Source organism: Simochromis diagramma, unplaced genomic scaffold (assembly GCF_900408965.1).
Source record: "Simochromis diagramma unplaced genomic scaffold, fSimDia1.1 OVJJ01000411.1, whole genome shotgun sequence".
NCBI lineage: Eukaryota > Metazoa > Chordata > Actinopteri > Cichliformes > Cichlidae > Simochromis > Simochromis diagramma.
The window spans coordinates 1,785,312-1,806,467 of record NW_024386735.1 but is presented as its reverse complement, the minus strand read 5'-3'; the positions used below and the strand labels follow the sequence as shown (position 1 = coordinate 1,806,467).

The window sequence follows — 21,156 nt, the reverse complement described above, 5'->3', positions numbered from 1 at the left end:
CAGGACTTATCATTGGCAGGGGTCGGTTTGGAGTCGTCCGAGAGTGCAGAGAGAATGCGACGGGTAAAATCTACATGGCAAAGATCATTCCCTACATTCAAGAGAACAAGCAGGAGATCCTGAAGGAGTACGAAATCCTGAAATCTCTTCACAATGAAAAAGTCATGGGTCTCCACGAAGCCTACATCACACCACGCTACCTGGTGCTGGTGGCAGAGTACTGCACTGGCAAAGAGCTGCTATACAGCCTTATAGACAGGTAGGATGGTGGATATGTTGACTCACACTGACACACAAACTCAGACAAACCTGCATAGCAGGAGTCTAAAAAGAAGATTCTTACTTGGAGTCATTAAGGTTGAAAAGGAGGTTGTTATTTGATTCTGCTTTAAGTTGTATTTCACACCATGGCTGTATTTGGGAGCAGCAGAGATAAGCTAGGAATGGAGTGGGTTGCAAAGTGGCTTGAAGATATAAAATGAATATGCCCTAAATGAGATTGATTGCATAAAAGTGTATCAGCTGAGCTCTCAGGTGATGTAGGCTGGCAATGAATCAGTCTTTCATCAATCTCTCAACACTTTAAATTTAAATTAGCATTAATTTATTCAGGATATGCTGCTTGAACTCTCCCTGTCTGTGTCCTATAATCACATGTGAACCCCCTCTTTCACTGACAAAAAGGTTTCGTTACTCTGAAGACGATGTGGTGGGATACCTGATCCAGATTGTCCAGGGGGTCGAGTACCTCCACAACCGTCGCATCCTCCATCTGGACCTCAAGCCTGACAACATCATGGTGACCAACCTCAACGCCATCAAGATTGTGGACTTTGGGAGCGCGCAGACCTTCAACCCCCTCAGCCTCAAGCAGCAGGAATCAGGACCAGGAACGCTGGAGTACATGGGTAAGGATCAAGAGATGCAGACTCTACATGCTTAATATTTTTGATGGAAGGATTTTCTACTAAATCTGAAAATCTTCTGCTTTTCTAAATTTTCATCCTCTGATAAATGTGATCCAAGCTCCTGAGATGGTGAAAGGCGAAGTGGTTGGTCCTCCTGCAGATATTTGGACTGTTGGCATTGTCACCTACATTATGTAAGTTTTCTTTTTGCTTCGTGCCACTAATGACCTTTACCCTTAACGCCAGAGTGAATAGGATGAATTGTATTTAAATTCAGTCAAACAAATACGATGTTTTGCATATTTACATTTTGGAATAAGCAACCTGACTGTTTATTTTTTCTGTGTCTCTTCAACCAGGCTTAGTGGTCACCTCCCCTTTGAAGATAAGGACCCTCAGCATGTTGAATCCAAAATCCTGATGGCCAAGTTTGACCCAACGAAACTGTACCCAAATGTGTCTCAAAGTGCCTCTGCATTTCTCAAGAAGATGTTGAGCAGTTACCCATGGTGATTATCATTTTAAAAAAGTTGATTGTAAGTTTTTTTTTTTAAACAAGAACAATATCAAATGCTACCTAATATGTTTTTAGGGCCCGCCCGACTACAAAAGATTGCTTCACACATGCCTGGCTGCAGGACTCCTACCTGATGAAGCTCAGGAGACAGACTCTCACCTTCGCCTCCAGCCGACTTAAAGAATTCCTGGTGGAACAACAAAGCCGTCGCACAGAGGAAGCCACCAAGCACAAAGTGCTGTTGCGGACCTACCAGAGCTCCCCTCAGTCCCCGGCATCTGGGACTTCTCCGCATGTTCCTAGCCCAAAGTGAGGTGACAGTAAAGAAGCCACACTGAAATAAAAAATCGGAGCTCGTTGCATCTTAATACGTCCTCCGTGAACCACCGCTGTAACCGAAGCAGACAGCCTCGATTCAACAACAGCGGGATTCTTACATTAAAGAAAATCCCAGTGAAGGAGAAGCCGACCGCTGTGATGTGAATCCACGACGTGCAAACTGCTAATTCACAAGAAGGACACGGGATTTCTTTTCTTTGATTGCACAGTTTCTCAGTCACATTGTGGTTTCCGAAATTGCACATCAATATTCAGTTTAGCCTCGGTCTCCACTCTGCACGATCAGCCTGGAACATGTGTACCATGAATACTTTTACCTTGTTTATGCCACTAAGATTAGTAGTAGTAAACAACTCATGTGAATGTACCATGATTTAAGCTGCTATCTTATGTATTTTTTGCATTTAGCCACACATTTTAAAACCCAACCAAAAAGATGTTTTGGGTTTGGTTTTCTTTTCTTTTTTTTTTGTCATTTGGAAATTGTTTACTTTTTTCCATGTTAATTTATTTGCATGTGCGTATGTGTGAGTGTGTGCGCGCCTGTGTGAGTGTGTGCATGACCATTTTTGACTCACTTTTTTTGAAACTAGCATCATGGCGACAAAAAAAAAGGAAAAAAGAAAAACTAAAAATAAGGGGTGTCTTTGTGGTTTGTGTCATACAGTAAACATGAATTGATTTAGGGTGAGTTAGGAATATCTAGTACAATTTCTTGTTCTGTGGTTAAAACTTAACTTTTAACTGTAATACAGCGATGGAAAAAGGTCCTTAATGTAGATAACATTTTATTCTGAGAAGTCACACACTGGTAAATTACTGTGGTGTCAGTATTACCCAATGGCTGATCAGGTTACCTCATTCCTAATCAGCCTGTCACCAGTGCCTAAATCAGGTTGACATTCAAAATGTTTAACTTGTATATGTGTCTCCACTGGTTTTAATCCACATTTGATCAAAGTAAATATTTGATCACAATATCTGGACTTTATAGCCAAACGCACATAGAGATTCTTACATGCCGAGGTTTATACATGCATACATACACACAGTACATGCCGTCATTGTAATAATAGACTGTCTTGTGTATTGCTCTATCACAGTGTTCCTTTTTTGTATGAATTTGGATGGTTGAAGATTTGTAAATGTACCAATTTGCGGTGTTTATATGTGGAAAAAGTTGAAAATGTTTTTATGAGATGGTATGTAATAAACTATTGATACAATTGGGAATATTAACTGTTTTCTTGTATGTGTAGGATGCTGTTTTAGGTTCACACTTACACTTTGTTTTTGTTTCTTTTTGTTTGTTTTTTAAAATTTATACAGATAATGGGCATGTAAAACTAGGCAAACAATTCACTTCTTGTTGATGATCCCCTGGGGAGTGCAGTTGAGCACAACAAATATGACTGAAGCCATGAGTTCAAACTTTTAAGTGTTCATTTCCTTAACTTGTTTTCCTGCAATTGAAAGAACAATGCCAGTTTTACATGGGTGGCAAGAAACAAGGAAGTCTTAGTGGCTATTTTATTATGCCATCATTGGAAAAAAAGACAACATATGCATTCCTAAAATTCCTAAAAAATACAATATTAGGGATATTTCAATGCAAGATTAAAAATGCACAAAATATGTATTGAAATACAAACATAACACTTTAAACTAATTTAAGTTTAAAGTGTTTATGTGGGTCTTGAAATACAATGGGTTTTTGACATCCCTTGCCCAAGTATGTGTTTTAAAGGTAGAGTGTGTAAAATCTCACCACTAGATGTCAGTAGACTGCAGTTTAAGTCAACTGAATTCTGTTGTCTTTCCACTACCAATTCACATACATAATCCAAGCTGTGGTGGTCACCGTAGGACAAACGTGTTTTAGTCAGCCGAGAGAGATCAGACAACGTTAAATCCAGACGGTACCCCAGAACAGCCATGGGTGGCTGGTGTGCTTCTACTGTTTGTGTAAAAAAAAAAAAATTCTGTACACACTATCTTTTAACATATTTGAATAACATCAACATTTAGTAATAAAGATAATAAAAAATATACGCCAATTAAATATTTTGCAGTATGTTATGTTTTATCTCCAAGTCACCTCAGAAACCCTAACTCAGGGGTGTCCAACAAGTTTCCTGCAGGCTTTAGATGTGTCCTTGATCCATCACAGCTGATTTAAATGGCTAAATTACTTCCGCAACATGCCTTGAAGTTCTCCCGAGGCCTGGTAATGAACTAATCATTTGATTCAGGTGTGTTGACCCCCCGCAGGGCACTGGCCCTTAAGGCCTGGATTTCAGTGTTGGGGAGTAACGGAATACATGTACCGCCGTTACGCATTTAAAATACAAAATATGAGTAACTGTATTCCGTTACAGTTACCGTTTAAAAAGGTGGTATTTAGAATACAGTTACTTTGTTGAAATAAATGGATTACACTGCAGTACTTTCCTGTTTCATTTTGTCGCAGGTCAGGACTGTTTGGGTTTTGTTTGACAGCTACGTTCTGTTGTTCCAGGCGGCAGCGTTACGGTTGCCATGGTTACAGGGTCTCTCTCTCTCTGCGACTGTGTGTTTCCTGGGTGAGAGAGCGCCTTTTCGTTGTTGTTGTTGTTGTGCTAAGCTAACAGGCAGAATGCTACAAGCATAGCTCTAAAGAATGTAGCATCATGGGCAGTGTAGTCCGTGTTGCAGGGAGAATGGACTGCCATACACGTTATGGGTCTGTGAGCGCGAGGAGGGAGAAAAAGGGGAGTGGACAGGTACGAGTTGTCATCGAGGAAAAACGGGAGCTGGAAGCATGTAAATATAATAATAACCACTTCAGCCAAGAAGAGTGCCTGACAAGCCCAGTTGTAAGTAAGCTATTAAGACTCGACTGTACACTGTGTTCGTGTTTTCCTCCAAAAACAATAAGTTCCGTTGGAGCAGTCTTTCAACGCCTCTCTCTGTCTCTCGCAAGAAAAGTTGACCCACACAACAAAGTAAAGCTATTTTTCGGCTACGAGCCGACAGGGACCCCGCCGTATTAGTCAGAGGTCCCTTTACTACAGTTCGGAGTCGCGGACCTTCAGTAACAGTAATAAATCACACAGCAATAGTACATTCACATTGTTGTAAAAAGCATGATAATATATTAAGTAATCCAAAGTATTCAGAATACGTTACTGTCATTGAGTAACGTAACGGAATACGTTACAGAATACATTTTGGGGCATGTATTCTGTATTCTGTAATGGAATACATTTTAAAAGTAACCTTCCCAACACTGCTGGATTTGGACACCCCCGCTCATCTAGCAAAGTGACTAATGCCAAAGTCACCCTAGCGTTTCTTGCTGTCAGCTGGCTGTTTAGCATAGCTATTAAGCGCAGTTGCACTACAATCAGTTGATTTCAGGAAAATGCTTGAGTGGTCTATAACATTTTAGGAGTGGAGCTATGAATGTTACTTTTATTTTTATTGCACAAAAAGACAAGAGTCACTATATAAGGTACATATGGTAAGGTAAGAAAATTAACAAGTAATTTATCCTCTTGAGAACCAGCCTATTTGTTTATGTTCTCTGTAATCGACATTTGTTTTTGGTCTCTATGTTTTGACTTATTTAAGCTACTACACTTAGCCCTGATGTACTAAATGGAGGACATCCTGGGCTTACCACTGATATCTCGTGTTTAGGTGGCCTCTATTACCTTCAAAGAGAAAGAATCACAAAATACAGTTCAATGGGAAGATTATTTTCCTTGGTTCTCAGGATGGTATAACATGTTACTTTCAGTAATGACCCCAACACTGTTTATGAGTACAATATTATTTTTATTTTATTTTTTTAACCAGACTCAAAATATGACTGACTATTACTTTAAGTTTATTTCTACTGGTTTAAAAAAAAATTCTCAAAATGGAAATTGGTCAAACATAATAGTTTTATTTTATTATTTTAATTTTGCAAGACCAAACTGTATATATGTGATCAGACATACTTCTCTTCGCGGAATCGGAGAAAACGGAGACGACACTTGCGCGACACTCCCTGTCTATAGGCAGTTTCAAGGGGACCCAAACTGGGCGTTTCTTCTGTTGTTGCTAGTTCCAAAAAGTTAAAAAAAAAAAAAGGGGGTGGGGGGAGAAAAATTTTTGCTCTTGATTGTGCAAGTTTTTATATATATATATATATATATATATATATATATATATATATATATATATACAAACAGCGGTCATTACATGACGAAGGTACACCCACACAGCATACACGCAAATCTACCAGCGGCTAGTGCGGCATTTAAGGTGTTACAAAGTATCTGAAGACACTTTGGTAAAAGTTTGAGTCAAATCTGCAGGGTTTAATTATTTAATGTGGGTTTTTTTTTTTTAAATCTTTTAATGTTATAGCCGAATAATAAAGTGCTTTGTAGGCGACATGTTTAAGGTCGTTAGCCATGCAAAGTGAGCAGGGGCACTATCTAATGATAGTGTTTGTCTAAAGTAAGTCCGTAGTAGCTAGCGGCTAGCTTAGCTAACTCCTGAGTAACTTTGTTTCGGGCCACTCTAAGGGACCGTCGTCAAAGGGACAGAGGCCGGCAGGGGGAGCGCTGCACAGAGCCGTGCCCTTACTGCGCCACTTTAAGTGAAATGGGAAGCCTTGAAACCTCCATGTTTGTATCTTGAAATTGCAAGCGGAGTTGAGCACCATATTGAATCAAAGTTGCCAACTCCTAGACAAACCTCTTAAAACTTCCACACGTCAAACTTGAGCGCGTATCCGAGCGGACACACGGATCCGAAGAGTAATGGGCGCACTGTAGGTGACTTGTTGCGATGTTTCCCGGGGCGTTTCAGTGTTGTTTTCGCTCACGTTAAGTTGGGTTAATGCAGCACCGAGTCGGCGGACTATCTCTAACTTTAAAGTGTGAAGTTGGCACTCTGGACCAGACCTGGATGTGATGGACAATCCGTCCTCTGTAATCACCCAAGTGAGCCGGGATGAAGAGGGAAATAAAGCCGCGGGAGAGAGGGGTAAGTTGCTTATTTATTATATATATATATATATAAATATATTAATTTTTTTTTTAAATACCCCTGTGCAGTCATGTGGGGGAAAAAAGGAAAAGAAAAGTTTTGCAACTCCTGAACTCCGAGCCTACGCAGTAAGCTGCTTATGAGCAGCAGCACAGATAAAGCCAGTGTTAGGAAAGTGGACAGAAAACAAGTCAGAGCAAGAAGACCGCGCTGTTGTGTGTACATTATGGCTGCGGCCCTTTGGCCTCTGATGAAAAGTAAAGGAAATGACGTACAGCTGGTTGAGACATCTGTAATAGTAGTCAGATTAAAAGCCTTTCCAGGTCCACCTTAAATCCCGGTTTCCTTGGAGTGATATCATGTCAGATAAATAACTTTTCCTTTTTTTGTTTTGGCAACACCACAAATGGCCGCTTTCTGCAGCTTTACCAGTTCGGTGTTCACTCACATGAAAGAGTGCCTCTGCCACCATGCGCGCACACACAGACAGGTCACCGCTGTAAACTCAAGCTTAGTAAATAATCAGGTGACCTGTCAGTCATCAGCCAAACAATGCTGAGTGGAAGCTAAGACTTTATTCAAACAAGATGCGGACAGACAGACGTACATAGAGGCAGTAGTGCCCATTTTGGTTTTAAAAGTGGAAGATCACATCTTGTAGTCTGGTGTGTTACACAACCTTTTCCCTCCATACATGGTGTTTACTCGATGTGAAGCGCAGCTGCTATATGAGACAGCGTGTTTGCTCGAATCTACCTAAAGAGATTCCCACAAAACATCTATAGTTTGCAAAGCCACATCAAATCATACTGAAACTTTTAGTTTCTCTTTCATTGTAAGATCAGGTTTATGCAGTCTTTGCACTTGTGTTTTCTGGTTCTCGCTGAATTAAGGGACATCATTTCACTGATCTTAGCACAGCAGCGACTGAAAATATGGGCTGAGTGATTGTAAAGATCCTCCATCAGCATTCTGTCTTGCAGTAAGTCAGCCTTTCTCAACTTAGTGGAGTCAGGTCTGCCCCAGATGTTAATCAGTATGCTGACAGAGTAAATGGAGTTCAGTAAGACTCATATATGGAAGCATCTTTTTAAAACATTACATGCTAACCAGCGCATTGGGTATTTATGGCCCAAAAATAGGATCAGAAGTCAAGAGCTGGTGGTAATACGACTACTACTACTATAACCAGCACAATGTGAGAGCCCCATGTTAGTGTTGTTCCTACTTCATAATAGGAACTTTGGTCCAGGATCAACATTGCAGCTGAGTAGTGACATTCTCCAAGCAGTTCAGTTAGCATTAACCAGGATGTTGGCTAATGTTCTTTAAACCACGGGTGTCAAACAGGCAGCAGCCCAGAATTGCCCCAACAAAGACTCCAGTCTGACCCACTGGACAGGGTTTAGAAAATTTTAGACATAAATTTTAGACTCAGCTTACTACTGATAAAGACATTCACACCACATCAATATCAAATAATGGAAAACTCCTGTTTTGTCATTTTATTTAATTTTATTTTTTCAAAAGCAAAATAAAATCTATTGTAGAAATTTCATATTTTTTAACACTGAGATGAAATTTTGAAATGACACCTCCCCCCTCATATTAAAATATATATGCAGTTAAACTTTATGCTGACAGAAAAGATTTTACTGGTCTGACCCACGTAAGATCTAAGTATTTTGTACATGGGAACGTCAAACTCATTTTACTTCATGGTCTATTTTAAACTGTCTCCAGCAAAGCGGGGACTTTGACAGTTAAACTTATGCACTAAATCCAAACAAGGTCTGACATTGGGGGCCAGAAATGAAACGGGATAAACGTAGAATTAGAATTGGTGCTTTTAAAAAAAAAAAAAAAAAAAAAAAAAAAAGGAACCATAGCACACATGATTAAAATTCAATAGGTGATGATAGAAGTACAATTAAAGACTGCAGCTGGTGATGGTAGTCGTTGTTGTGCCAGTTCTCCTGTTGCGGCCTGTAGGCGTAGAGGCCCTCCAGCTCACCCTTAACCTGCAAGCAGAAGAGCTGCCTTCACCAGTTGTAGTTTAGGATGGTGGAACTGGGTCTGAAGTTTTTGACTGATCACATGTAACACTGTCCTCTCAGGCGTCTAAAATAAAGAGCTAGCTGCTAAGGTGTGGCAGTGGCCCACCCGAGTATGGTAGAGAAATGGACTTCTGAGAGTGTTTGGAGAAACTAGTGTCACCATCTGAGTGACATACATGAAGTAGAAGAGAGACTAGGTGCAGTTTCTACTCCACCAGTTCAATAATGACCTCTAATTATGACAGTATTGCTTCTATGAATAGTTCTCAGAAGGCACACTCGCTTACCCCCCCCCCAAAAACAAAAAACAAAACAGCAGAGTTCGGCTTCTTTCATCTGTCCTCTGGCTTTAATATTGTGTTTTTTAACTTGAAGTTTACATTGTTTAGTCTGCCTTTGTGAACCCACAGAGCCGTTTTAATTTGTCTCTCTTTTTATTGGAGACTTTTATAGTCTGATCAAAGTGTGGCAGCTGTTTCAAAGGCTTTTGCACTTTCTTCTGCATTGAGACGAATCCCTGTAAATAGCTTGTTATCAGTAAAGGCTAATTTGAGATGTATTGTCAGTTCAGTGAATTCCATTATCAAGCACACAGGTCAAGCCCTTGTGCCTTATCAAAACTGTAATGTTAAAGATATTTGGAGGGAGTAAGCCAATTAGGAAAGCCTGGTTACTTCTCAATGTACGTTGTCTGACTAAAGTCCGTTTTTAGCTAAACGGTCAATAACAGGGGTGGAAGTGTCTGCAGGAAATCTTGGAACGCCAAGCTTAAAATAGATTCAGATAAAGATGCTCCACCTTATCTGGATCATCTTTATCGTGAGTCTGTGGACTGAGGATTAATTCACTGAAAGTCATGTCATGATGGGAGCTATTTTATTTTTTGTAAGGTGTGGCACAGGGTGTAACGTGTTCAGTGGCCTAATTCACAGTGCTAAGTGTAATCTTACATTTTTCACAGTCTGATAAGCTGGAACTCAGTTTTGTTAGTTTTACTTACCTTAGCAGTGTGACGGTAAACGGATGAGCCATGATTACCTGATGTTTGGAGATGATAGGCTGGTAAAGCAATAATTAGAGTAAATTTTTCTTTTTGCGTTCCTCATAACTTGTTTGTTTTATTAGATTGTTTTCTGCATTATTAAAGTGTTTATATTAGTAGCTCTGAATGTGTTTAGCCCCAAGCTAATGTTTAATGCTGTTTTTTGCAGTGCTGTACTCAGATGGTTCTCTTGTGTTTTGAAGTTGCGTTGTTAACACTGTGCTGAAAACCACAACTTAAACACTGTTTAAAATGTTTAAAATGAAACTTCTGACAGTGTCGGTTGTTCAGTTAGAAGCGAGTTAATTAAACTTGTCGTAATCTTAGATCAACCCAATATCACACAGTTATGTTGTAATGGTAAAAGAGTCCGACTGGATACTAATACTTTACGATTTGAAACTCTGATATCGACCAACATTTTTTTTTCTTTCTTTGCGTATAAGGAACATAGACAGATTTCCCTAATATTTATGTGTAACTATAAGCCCTTATTAAGATGCAACAGTGCATTTTAAAAATACACTTGGTTTATTGTCACAACAATGCTCAAATTGCTCATTTACGCGCTGCTTGTCATTTGTGGCATTCGGAACGCGTGTGCTCCCAACAGGGAAGATGCAGAGCGGGCTCCGGTAGACGACTATGCAGCATCAACAATCATAACATGGCGACGGCGTCCCGTCTCTTCACTTTTTAAAATTGTCCTTTAGCTGTTATAAATGTGGATACAACATATTGGCAAATAGTAAATATCAGCCTGGCTGATATATTAGTTGGTCTCTAAATGGCATATGATAAATACTAATAAATATTAAAAAGTAAAAATGTAAATATCCAGTACAGACATGGTGAACAGTTTACGAAGTGACCACTGGATAAAGTTGTTGATAATTATGTGTATTGAAGTACCATGAGGGAGGCATGTGATCCCAAAATTCATTCACACCCGAAGGATACACCAAGCAAGAAGTTATCCTACGCGACAAGAACAAAGAGTCCCTCAGCAGATGCTATATCCCCTACTGAGCTCTTATTGCTGGATTACTAAGTTAGAAGAATGATATGAAGAGAGGGAAAATACTTGCTACCAAGTGTGTTGAAAATAATAATAAAGCTATTATACGTGTTAACTTTTAGTGCTTAAAGCTGTTGTCCTTACTGCAGGCATTCAGCTGCAGTATCTTCAGCTCCACACTGTAAATTGTCTCCTTTATAATGGGCTCATTTTCATAATGCTTTTCTTTATCAATTAAAACATCCAGGTGTTTGGTTTACAAATACTGAAGTGAGTCAAGACTCCAGGAAGCAAATAAGGACTTGAGACTTGATGGTAGGAATTACGAGGACCTGAGGGAGTGAATGAGGGGAGGAGTGATGAGTTTTCATTAAAGAATACCAGTGACGATAATAATTCAGATGAAATCAGCTCAGTGTACATAGACACTGGTATCAGCTTACCCAAGCTATGCTACAAACATGATGGCAAGCAGCTTCCTCCACTGATACCAGTCTGTTTCCTCTTCCTGTTTTGGCCTGAGCACAGCAGAGGCCAGCGGAGGGTCAGACGGGGTTTGAATCCACAAATTGAGTTGGAGGGTATTGCAGAGGAGTAATAAAAGAGGCGTGAGAGATGGACAACAGAGGTTTGTGTGTTGGTAACACAGTCACGTCTGGACAGAGAGAGAAAGGGAGTATGGTGCATAAAGGGACAGAAACCAAGCCTAATGTGAGACAGAAGAGTGAGGAGCAGAGCTAATCAGAGGTTTACAAGACCGGGAGAAACTCGCACTGGGAGTCTGGGCTTGACGAGCATTCATGAGAGCAGAAATAATTTCAGTAACTCGGATAAAGTTTTGTGGTTGGCAAGCAACTTCTCTTCTTTTTTATTCCCCCCTGTTGGAATGATGTTAAACTTGGTGTGCAGATCTTTTTTTCACAAAGACTGATCCCAAGCACTGTTGTGGGTTTATGACATATGTTTTGCATATCAACGACCGGCTCACTAATTGGCTTCAGAAACTGCAGCTAAACCACTCTCCATAAATATAATGCCTCCAATAAAATAAATCAAACACCCCAGGAAACATTATTTCACATTTATTCACTCAGTCTGTTAGCAGGTAATGAAAGTAAAGCAAATGAATGGAAAAATAAGTGAAATGGATTATTATTATTATTATTATTATTATTATTATTATTTGGGCATATGGGTATTATTGAAAATATGAGGTCAGGTTGTAGTATATGTGGGTTTCTTTGTTTTTTTTTTTTTTTTTTTTTTTTTTTTTTTTTTTTTTTTTTGTGCCACACCCCGAGAAGCTGAATATGCAACATATACTGTAGAACTTTATACAGTTGTATTGAATAAATAACATGGGTAACATAAGTCATGTTACAGAAGACTGTCGGAAGACTATCATTTCTTTGGTAAAAAGTTCTGCTGCACAAATGTATAGGAAAATTTAAAATGAATAAATATCCTGAAATAAAAGAACACAACCACAGCTGACACATCAACTTAGTTATGGCCCATCTATGCTCCAAGGGAGGGACAAAGGCACACGAAGAGCAGTGAGTCTTCTGTGTCAGATGTGCGACTTCACCACAAATCCCATGTGGTAGTAAAGTATGACTCAGCTGTCTCACAACACTTCGTGTGAAGCTGGTAAAGTGCTGTGTAAGACTATGAGCTGCGTGCTCTGATCTCAGATAATGAGGTCAGAGCATAAACCTCGTAATCACAGGAAGTTCGTTGTCACAAACTCCGCCCACCTCCTGTTTTAAACCTTTTGTTTGTTAGTTGCAGCCAATCAGAAGATGGTTTTCTTAAATTGGTAAGACCCTTAGTATTTAGTAATTATCTGCTTTTCAAAGTGTTTTTTTAATATCATTTTTTTAAAATTACTTTTCAACTAAATGATCACAGTAGTGCTTTAGCTAGAAATTATTTTCATAATTGCAATTACCACAATTAGTGTTCAAAGTTTCTCATGAGTCTTCCACACATGCTATTTGGAAGGCTAAAACAAACTGCTTTACATGTGTTAGATGTTTGATATTTAAATGTTAAAAATTAAAAATGTCATTTAAAAACCATAAAACATTTTCAGTATGATCAGAGGGGCACCTCAATGTCAACCACATATTTAATTTGTGGGATATTTATAATTAGAGCTATTTTGTAACTTTGTAATATGTTTGTTACTGTTCTTTCTGTCTTGGAGCAACTGTGACCACATTTACTCTGGGATTAATGAGGATTGTGATTTACTTAATTTATTTAAAGCTGGTGTTGGTACCTGTAAATGAAATCTAAACAGCCGCACAGCAAACCCATTACAGGAATGAGTTTTGAATACCTGTTGAGCTTCCAGGTACAAAGTGTTCTTTTGCTACACGGTGATTAACAATAAGGCTGCCAGCTTTGGTTAATAATCAGTTTCTTGGGAACATCTGGAGGGTTTGTTTTGTGAACAGAAAAACTCAAACACTGCTTAAAGTCCTGCTTTTGTGCTTATTTTGCAAAGTAGTAGTTAAAGTGATTTTTATGTAGCTTCCATTTGGGTTTAGAGTTTATAAAAATGCTTGTCGCTTGATGTACATGGTTAATGAACCTGAAGTTCAGGTGTTTCATTGCCTGAGCGGTTAGTTTGCATTTTATACATACCAAGCAAACGAAAAGTTTTGAATTGCGTCATTTTGGTATTGAGTAAATATTGTTTACAGATTGCCTGCGGTGGTTGTTTGTATTATTAATGGATCTAACCGTTGGTATTTTATCTGGTCCAAGTTTCCACATGTAAGACACTTTGCCTGCAAAGAGAGAAATACTAAACCACTTGTGTGGTTGTTTTTTTTTTTTTTTTTTTTTTTTTTTTTAAATTCTTCAGATCTTATCTTTTGTGTCATTATTTACTTAATAATAGTTACTGTATTATTTATGGATGTTTTATCTATTTGAAAGGAATTTAAAAAAAAAAAAAGTTGTATTTATTTGAGTCACGTGACGTCTGCCTTGTTCTGGTTGCCGCACATCACTCAATAATTAACCTGATGTGCTTAAAAAAAAAAACTTGTCTCTTTGGCACCATCGCTTCACGTGGTGTTCAAGTGGTGAATTTTCATTGGTGGGGCTTGAGTCGTGTTTTTCTGCTGACATCAGAGAAGCAGTTACGCAAGAGGTCCGGTCAGGCACGTGGGTCTCCAGGACGGCCTGTGCACATGACAGTATGAGGAAAGTTGCTGGATGTCCTTTGTACTGTTTTTATACAATCACTGACTAGATGGGGGTCATGAGTTAGGAAGTGCTGTATGCAAGTAGAGTATTTCAGGTATTTCAACACAGGAAGTGTGTCAAATTAAATTTACATTTAAAAAAAAAAAAAAAAAAAATTGGTCATTTACGAGGCAAAATTTTTAGGGTAGCTAAGAGTTGAAATGAACAAACACAGCTATTTTAGTAAAAAATAATATGGGCCTGTGATCATTTACCAGCTTAGATGGTGTGGTAAAGTTTTCAGTGTGTGTGATTATGGAAAACTGTGGTCTTGGAGATACTTAAGCCATTTCCACACACGCACTGCAGCCCTGAAGTTTTCCAGACATTACCCAATGGACGTGTATGCAAGTACACATGTCTGACACAGTTGGATATTAAACCTTCTTTAACCTTCCAGACCGCTGGTGCAAAAATCATGTGATGTCAGATTGTGTTGATTTGCACCAATGTGAGAATAAAGCAGGTAATGACAGGCTGAGGAAATTTATAGCCAGTCCTGGGCTTCGTGCATGCTTGATTGAGACAGCACCCTCGACTAACTGTAGTGTGAACACGTCTGATGCAAATCATCTCCCGCTGTGTGCTAAATTTGGGAAAGGGCATTTTCATACGTGAAAACTGCGACACTTTTCCATGAAAGACCGCTGTGTACTTTGGCAAGGCTTTGCATATTTGTGGGTACATTTCGTCAACAGTAGTAATAGTGAAAGATGGTCTTGAGAACTTCACAAGTGTTTAGTGTAATTGAAGGTTTGAAGGCAGTTGTGGTCAGAGTAATTACCAAATTATTACATGAGTATTACACTAACCATTGAGGTGGCAGCTGTTGTGATCAGTGTGAGATGGCTCTTTCTGCAGCCCTGTTTTTCAAAAATCATACTGGTCAAGAGGTAAAAATGAAATAATTATACATTTTACTTTTGTTTTGGCATTCACATTTTTACTATGTCATGGAAGAAACATAAAATGCTATATAGTTGGTCTTTATATTTATGTATAGTAAAAATGTGCAAATCTCTTTAAATTGTGAGGTTTTATGCATCAGGCCATAATAAAAATAATCTGGTACTTGGCGTGTCTTTAAAATGAGGTAAACACAACTGTTACACTGTCACTATTTTAGTTACAAAATGATGCCAAAATGCTGAATCAGCATGTTTAAAAAGTAAGAACAGCCCTACTGCTTCCATAGGAAGATAACTAGCAGCCAGGTGCTGCTAATCAATGCACTTTAATAACTGATCATCAGTAGACGTGAGCATCTCTACAAAAAGACATTGCTGGTCTGGAGCATTCAGGTGTGTTAACTACGGTAAATGCCAAGTAGGAAAGACAACATAAGTGATCTTAGAGAAGCAGAGGTGCTCCCCATCAATGTGAGAAGGGTTATAAGTTTGAAGCCTATATTCTACAGTGAGAAAGATTATTTACAAGTGGAAAAACATTCCAGATCCCTGCCAATCTTCACAGGAGTGAACAACCCAGAAAATTCACCCTGTTTGTCAGATGTTGCAACACAAAGGGATATTGCTAAAAACCCAAGAGCTACATCTCAGACTCATTAGACCTCAATTAGCATGTTAAAGTTCATGGCTTGTTTGAAAGCGCTGCAGGAGAGCGCTTATTCTGTTTTAGGAGACTGTGGCAGCACGTGTTAGGGTTTGCAAAGTTGTAACTGAGCAAACCACAAGACTTTTAGAACAGTGTGTTTTGGACAGACTAGACCAAAATCTTTTGCTGTAATGCACAGCATCATGTTTGGAGAAAACCAAACGCAGCATATCTGCACAAACACTCCAACTGTGAAGCACAGTGGTGGAGGTGTGATGATTTGTGCTTGCTTTGCAGCCACAGGACCTGAACACCTCAGTCATTGGTGAACAAGAGTTCACGGTCGATTCAAAGTATTCTAGAGACAGATGTGACACATCTGTCTGACAGCTAAAACTTTGACCAACAGGCATGCAAAAGGACAATGATCCAATCACATCAGAAAATCTGCAACAGAATGGCTGACTCAACCTGATGTAAGGCCTCACCACAGCAGGATTTCAGAGAGCCATGCATAAATGAATGCCCACAAATTTCAATGAATAGAAGCAACATTGTAAAGAAGAGTAGGCCAACATTCCTACATGACCACACAAGACACAGCTGAAGTCATACAGAAACCCATTAGTGCTGAAAGTGGTTCTACAAACTACTGAATCATGGGGTGTGCTTGGGTTTGTTTGTTTTTTTGTTTGTTTTTTTTTTGTTTGTTTTTTTTTGTTTGTTTTTTTACACACTGCTTCTGCATTTTGGCTTAGGTTTTACCATGTAGTAAAGACTAAGTAGTTTTATGTCTTAGTGTATTACTTTGTTCGATTGTTTGATCAGACTTGAAAACTTTAAGTAAATGTCTGTTTTGTGCCCGTGTGTTCAAAGCATACCAATAATGATGATAAAGATATTCCCATGCATCTCTTAATATTAAGAGTTTTTCCTAAAAGCCAAGCTGTTAAAGATCCTGTATGCTGTAATTACTGTAAGCTCGACAATTTCTTGATCTATCATCTTCTTCTGCAGGTTCCTCTCCCTCTCTGTCTTCCAAGAAACCCAGGAGTGGAGGCCTCTTCTCCAGCCTTTTCTGCTGCCTGTGCCGGGACCAGCCTGAGCCGCCACCAGTCAACAACAACGCCCCTCTCTTGGTAGAAGAGAATGGAACAGTGTCCAAGGTGTGTTTTCTCTGTTGCCCTAGCTCAATTTTTTTTTTTTTTTTTTTTTTTTGTGTACTTTTGCAGTCAGCTCATTATTTTGTGGTTTCTCTTTTTGAAGATCCAGGCGAAACCACTGCTGCCTCCAGTGAAGTCAAAAGACTCTGGAAAGATCTGTGTGGTTATAGATCTGGATGAGACCTTAGTTCACAGCTCTTTTAAGGTAAGGCGGGGGAATGATAACACGCTGTAGACTGAATTATACAAGCAATTATGTTCAACTTCAACATTTGCAAGCGTGTTCTTTAATTTCCTGCTGCAGGAACTAAAGGATGTGTGTTCAGAGAGGCTTTACAGCACTTAGCTCTCCCCTGCGATCACATTACATCATTATTTAGTTACGTTTAGAACACAACAGTCAAAGATCTGCACTTTTCCCTCAATCTGGTTGCTGTTGGCTCTGGCAGTGACATTTTTGTCGTGGCTGGCAAATGCCAAACCCAAATAAACACAGTCGCTCCTGCATCTGCGCACACACTGACTGTCTCAACCTGTCTGTCTAGCAACAACACTAAGTCAGTTCATGTTTTAGCATGTAAAAGGCAAAGTCCAGTGTCTGTATGTGTTTTTTAAGTCTTTTTTTTTAAATTTTTCTTTTTTTTTGGTTAGCCTGTGAACAACGCAGATTTCATCATTCCTGTGGAAATCGACGGAACAATACACCAGGTAATGCTAGCATCATCAGAAATATTCATATTGTCATGCGCTGTGCTCATGCCTCATTGTCATTTTGTCATTTCGGTTGTGTGACGGCACTTCTCTTGAGCGCAATTTGCTGAGTATAGAAGGTGATGTCAGCATTTAAGGGATTTGAGGACGGCTGCTTGGAGTCCGATGACACACGATGGGTCTGGGCCTGATTCAAGTAATCCAGGATAGGTTTGTTCAGACAAGCACAGCCTATTCCGGATGACTTGGTTCAGGAACGCTGCCCTGAGCTGCCAACACAGCAGCAAGGAGGAAAAAAAAAAAGATGGAGGAAGAGCTTTAAGGAGCCCAGTGCTTGTCTTTTTGTGAGCTACAACTGCATCTTTCTCATTTAGCTTCAGTTTGGCTTGAATGTCTGCTACTAACTCCTTGGAAGTAAATAAGATGTTCTGCAAAAATGTAACATCTGTCCATTAGAAGAAGTCTCCAGTCATGAGCTGCATGTTGAGTTTCCCTTTTTTCTCCTTTTTTTTTTTTTTTTTTTTTTTTAAATAACATTCACTTGAAACGTCCTCGGGCAGTTTGAATTTGTAGAAACATGTTACATTTTGAGTGTATGGCGTGTGTGCATGATGCTGATTTAAGGATTCCTGCATCTTCCAGGTGTATGTCCTGAAGCGGCCCCATGTTGACGAGTTTCTGAAGAGGATGGGGGAGCTGTTCGAATGTGTCCTCTTCACTGCCAGTTTAGCTAAGGTGAGAAACCACCTCATCGCAGCCAGCTGTGCTGCTTATTAATGTATGGTTGGCTGATTCCCTGCAGTTGACAGCAATAAACTCGGAGGGCGCAGAGAAAAGCTGGATGTATTCAGGGAAGTTGGCTGTGAACAGTTTAATATTTTGGATCCTTTAAAATAGACTTGGGAGAGTGAAATGAGAAGAGGTCATTTGAGCTGCTTCCTTATCTCCCGAGGGATTGCCACAGCAGGGGGAACCACGTGCTTGATTTGGCACAGATTTCATACCGGATGCTCTTCCCCCTGCAGCCTTCCCATTTTTCCGTGCTCTGAGACTTGCACTAGGAGCACACTAGCTTGTGACCCCCCCCCCCCCCCCCCCCCCGCGACTGGGTTTCTCTCGCTTGTCTCAACCAGGGTCTTCATGTGTGAGACCCGTCAGTAAAAAAACCTTATTCTGATTGCGTTGGTTGCTAGCAGATTGCTGTAGTTGTCCATAGTTTGCACGGAAACGGCAACTTTGCTGCGAACGCTCTTGTTAATCATCAAGGTAGTATAACTTGGAAGTGCAGCCCAAACTGAAAAGATTTGCCTTCAAAGTAAAACCTGATAAGCCAAAACTTGTAATTTCAAGGTCTCTGTTTATAGTTGCTATACAAACTATGGGCGACTGGCAATCTGCTGATAACCCAAGCAATTATAAGGTTTTCAGTGCAGGACTCTGATTGGCAGTTGCTGTGATTGATTTCACAGCAACCTTTTTATTTTTTTTTCCCCTAGTGACCAGTGGTTATCAGGCAGTCTCATACCAGTCTCTAGGTCTGTGTGAATGTGTTAACCACGACACTGTGAATCCCCATTTCAGGGTGATGGTGGCAGTAAAAACTAATACTATAAACTGATACTAAAAACGGAAATCTCAGCTGTATCTACATAAAGATTTTTGCTTTAAATTGAGCGTGCTTCTCCATCAGTATGCAGACCCAGTCTCCGATCTCCTGGACAAGTGGGGTGCTTTCCGCTGCCGCCTTTTCCGGGAGTCTTGCGTCTTTCATCGAGGGAATTATGTCAAGGATCTGAGTCGCCTGGGTCGTGACCTCAACAAAGTGATTATTGTGGACAACTCCCCTGCCTCCTACATCTTCCATCCCGACAATGCAGTAAGTCTTCTGGACAGCACTTAGGATTGTTCACCTGCTTAAGCAAGTTCATAGTATTACCCTCAAAGTTGTGGTTTTTGTTTTTGTTTTTTTTTGGGGGGGGGGTAACAATTTCCCAATTTTGTAACTGTATTAAAACAAGTATTGCACTTTTATTGAAAGATGTAGTTTAGGGGACACTAAGCCCAATTTCAGCGTCTCACTCTTACTTTATTTATTGTTTCAATAAAAAAAGGCATCAAAGTAAATAAGATGAATAAGAAATTAGATTTATAACTATTTGTTGAATCTCCACAACGATATTGATGCTTATGGTTTTTGTTCAGGTGCCTGTGGCCTCTTGGTTCGATGACATGTCCGACACAGAGCTGCTGGACCTCATCCCGTTCTTTGAGAGGCTGAGCAAAGTGGATAACGTCTACACAGTCCTCAAGCAACAAGGGACCTCAAGCTAACGTCGTTTGACTTTTTCATCTCAGCTCTGAACAAACCGGCGTACAAAAAAGCAAAAAAAAAAAAAAAAAATTTAAAATCCCCCAGAAACGCCGCACCAGCCAGGCTCCAGCTATCACTGCCCACCAGAACACAGACTGCTTCACAGCCGCCAGAGCCATCAAAGCAACCGTCCCACACACCAAACCAAGATCACCACAGGAGAGCCTTTGGTGACTTTTTGACGGCGTCGACACTGCCACCTCCTGGTCAGACAGCAAACTGTCTGCAAGTTGCCTTCCAAGAACCAGCTGATGCGAGTGAATGGACGAGAGGATGAATGAATGTTTAATGACCTTTCTGCAGCCCCACTGGACTTTCAGTAGAGTAAACAAAGCAGAGGTCTGTAGCCACGATTCCTCTGGACCTGGGTACTGGACTTAGACTTCTCATGGATGTGATTTGGCAGCCTGATTGCACAAGACTTGCAGGAAGTTTCAGAAAGGTTTACGCTTCTTGATCTGTTGGGTTGTTGAAAGGGCAGGTCGGAGGTATACGTACTGTAGATGTCTTTTAAGCATTTTGGTCAAGCGTTATGTTCTTCACAGCCTAATTTTATCACACTATCTGTCTCCAGTCAAAGGCATGTGATCCTCAGTTGTCATATTTTTAGAGCTTTTAGAGTGACGTGGTCAGGTTTTTAATAGTCATGAGTTATCAGTGTTATGAATGAATCTGATTTTTAAAAGGTTTCTTTTTTTAAACTCAGCTGGCATTGCAAGCTCAGACACTATTACAAGTTGTTAAATGAACGAATAAAAAGTGATCGGACCACTTTAAAAGTAATCTAATCCCTTTTACCACAGATTAAATTTATATGCTAAACCCATCTTAAAAGATGAACACGTGAGCACGATTTTAAGTATTTTTACTGTCTGTGCAGCAGGTAAAGGAAATCAGTCAGAGTCAGAGCACTGACTCTGGTCGTGACTGCGTTATTTTATCAGAAACCTCACACTAATCTTTAAGTATCCATCCATCTGCACTCGAAAGTGACAGAGCAGCTGTTAATGGATCTGGTAGATGTTAGCCTCTTGTTTTAAAGCCACACACAAACCTGAATTTGTATTCTGTGTATTTACAGACTGTAATTGGATGGTTAAAAGAAAGTTTTGTGATGTTAAAAAGAAAAGACACCGGTGGATTTGTCATGATCTTCAAAGTACTTTTTCTTTCTTTTTTTTCTTTTTTTT

General features: G+C 39.8%; 2 protein-coding genes across 13 annotated transcripts in view; both read left to right on the top strand.

The window, feature by feature from the left end:
* LOC120738609 (striated muscle preferentially expressed protein kinase-like) overlaps positions 1-3,310 on the top strand; it is a 59,107-nt gene extending 55,797 nt beyond the window's left edge. For all 12 annotated transcript variants that reach the window (XM_040040067.1, XM_040039985.1, XM_040040840.1 and 9 more), the window contains 5 exons: positions 20-259; positions 685-908; positions 1,027-1,102; positions 1,268-1,417; positions 1,501-3,310. In XM_040040067.1, coding sequence (XP_039896001.1) covers positions 20-259; positions 685-908; positions 1,027-1,102; positions 1,268-1,417; positions 1,501-1,738 — 928 coding nt within the window. In that variant the 3' untranslated portion in view covers positions 1,739-3,310. The remainder of the gene's footprint in view (positions 1-19; positions 260-684; positions 909-1,026; positions 1,103-1,267; positions 1,418-1,500) is intronic.
* A 2,737-nt stretch (positions 3,311-6,047) lies between these two features.
* LOC120738484 (carboxy-terminal domain RNA polymerase II polypeptide A small phosphatase 1-like) lies at positions 6,048-20,024 on the top strand. The gene is made up of 7 exons (XM_040039787.1): positions 6,048-6,786; positions 16,739-16,887; positions 16,988-17,089; positions 17,536-17,592; positions 18,238-18,330; positions 19,286-19,471; positions 19,798-20,024. The coding sequence occupies exons 1-7, from the start codon at positions 6,714-6,716 to the stop codon at positions 19,924-19,926; spliced, it is 789 nt and encodes a 262-aa protein (XP_039895721.1). The 5' UTR covers positions 6,048-6,713; the 3' UTR covers positions 19,927-20,024.
* The last annotated feature ends 1,132 nt before the right edge of the window (positions 20,025-21,156 follow it).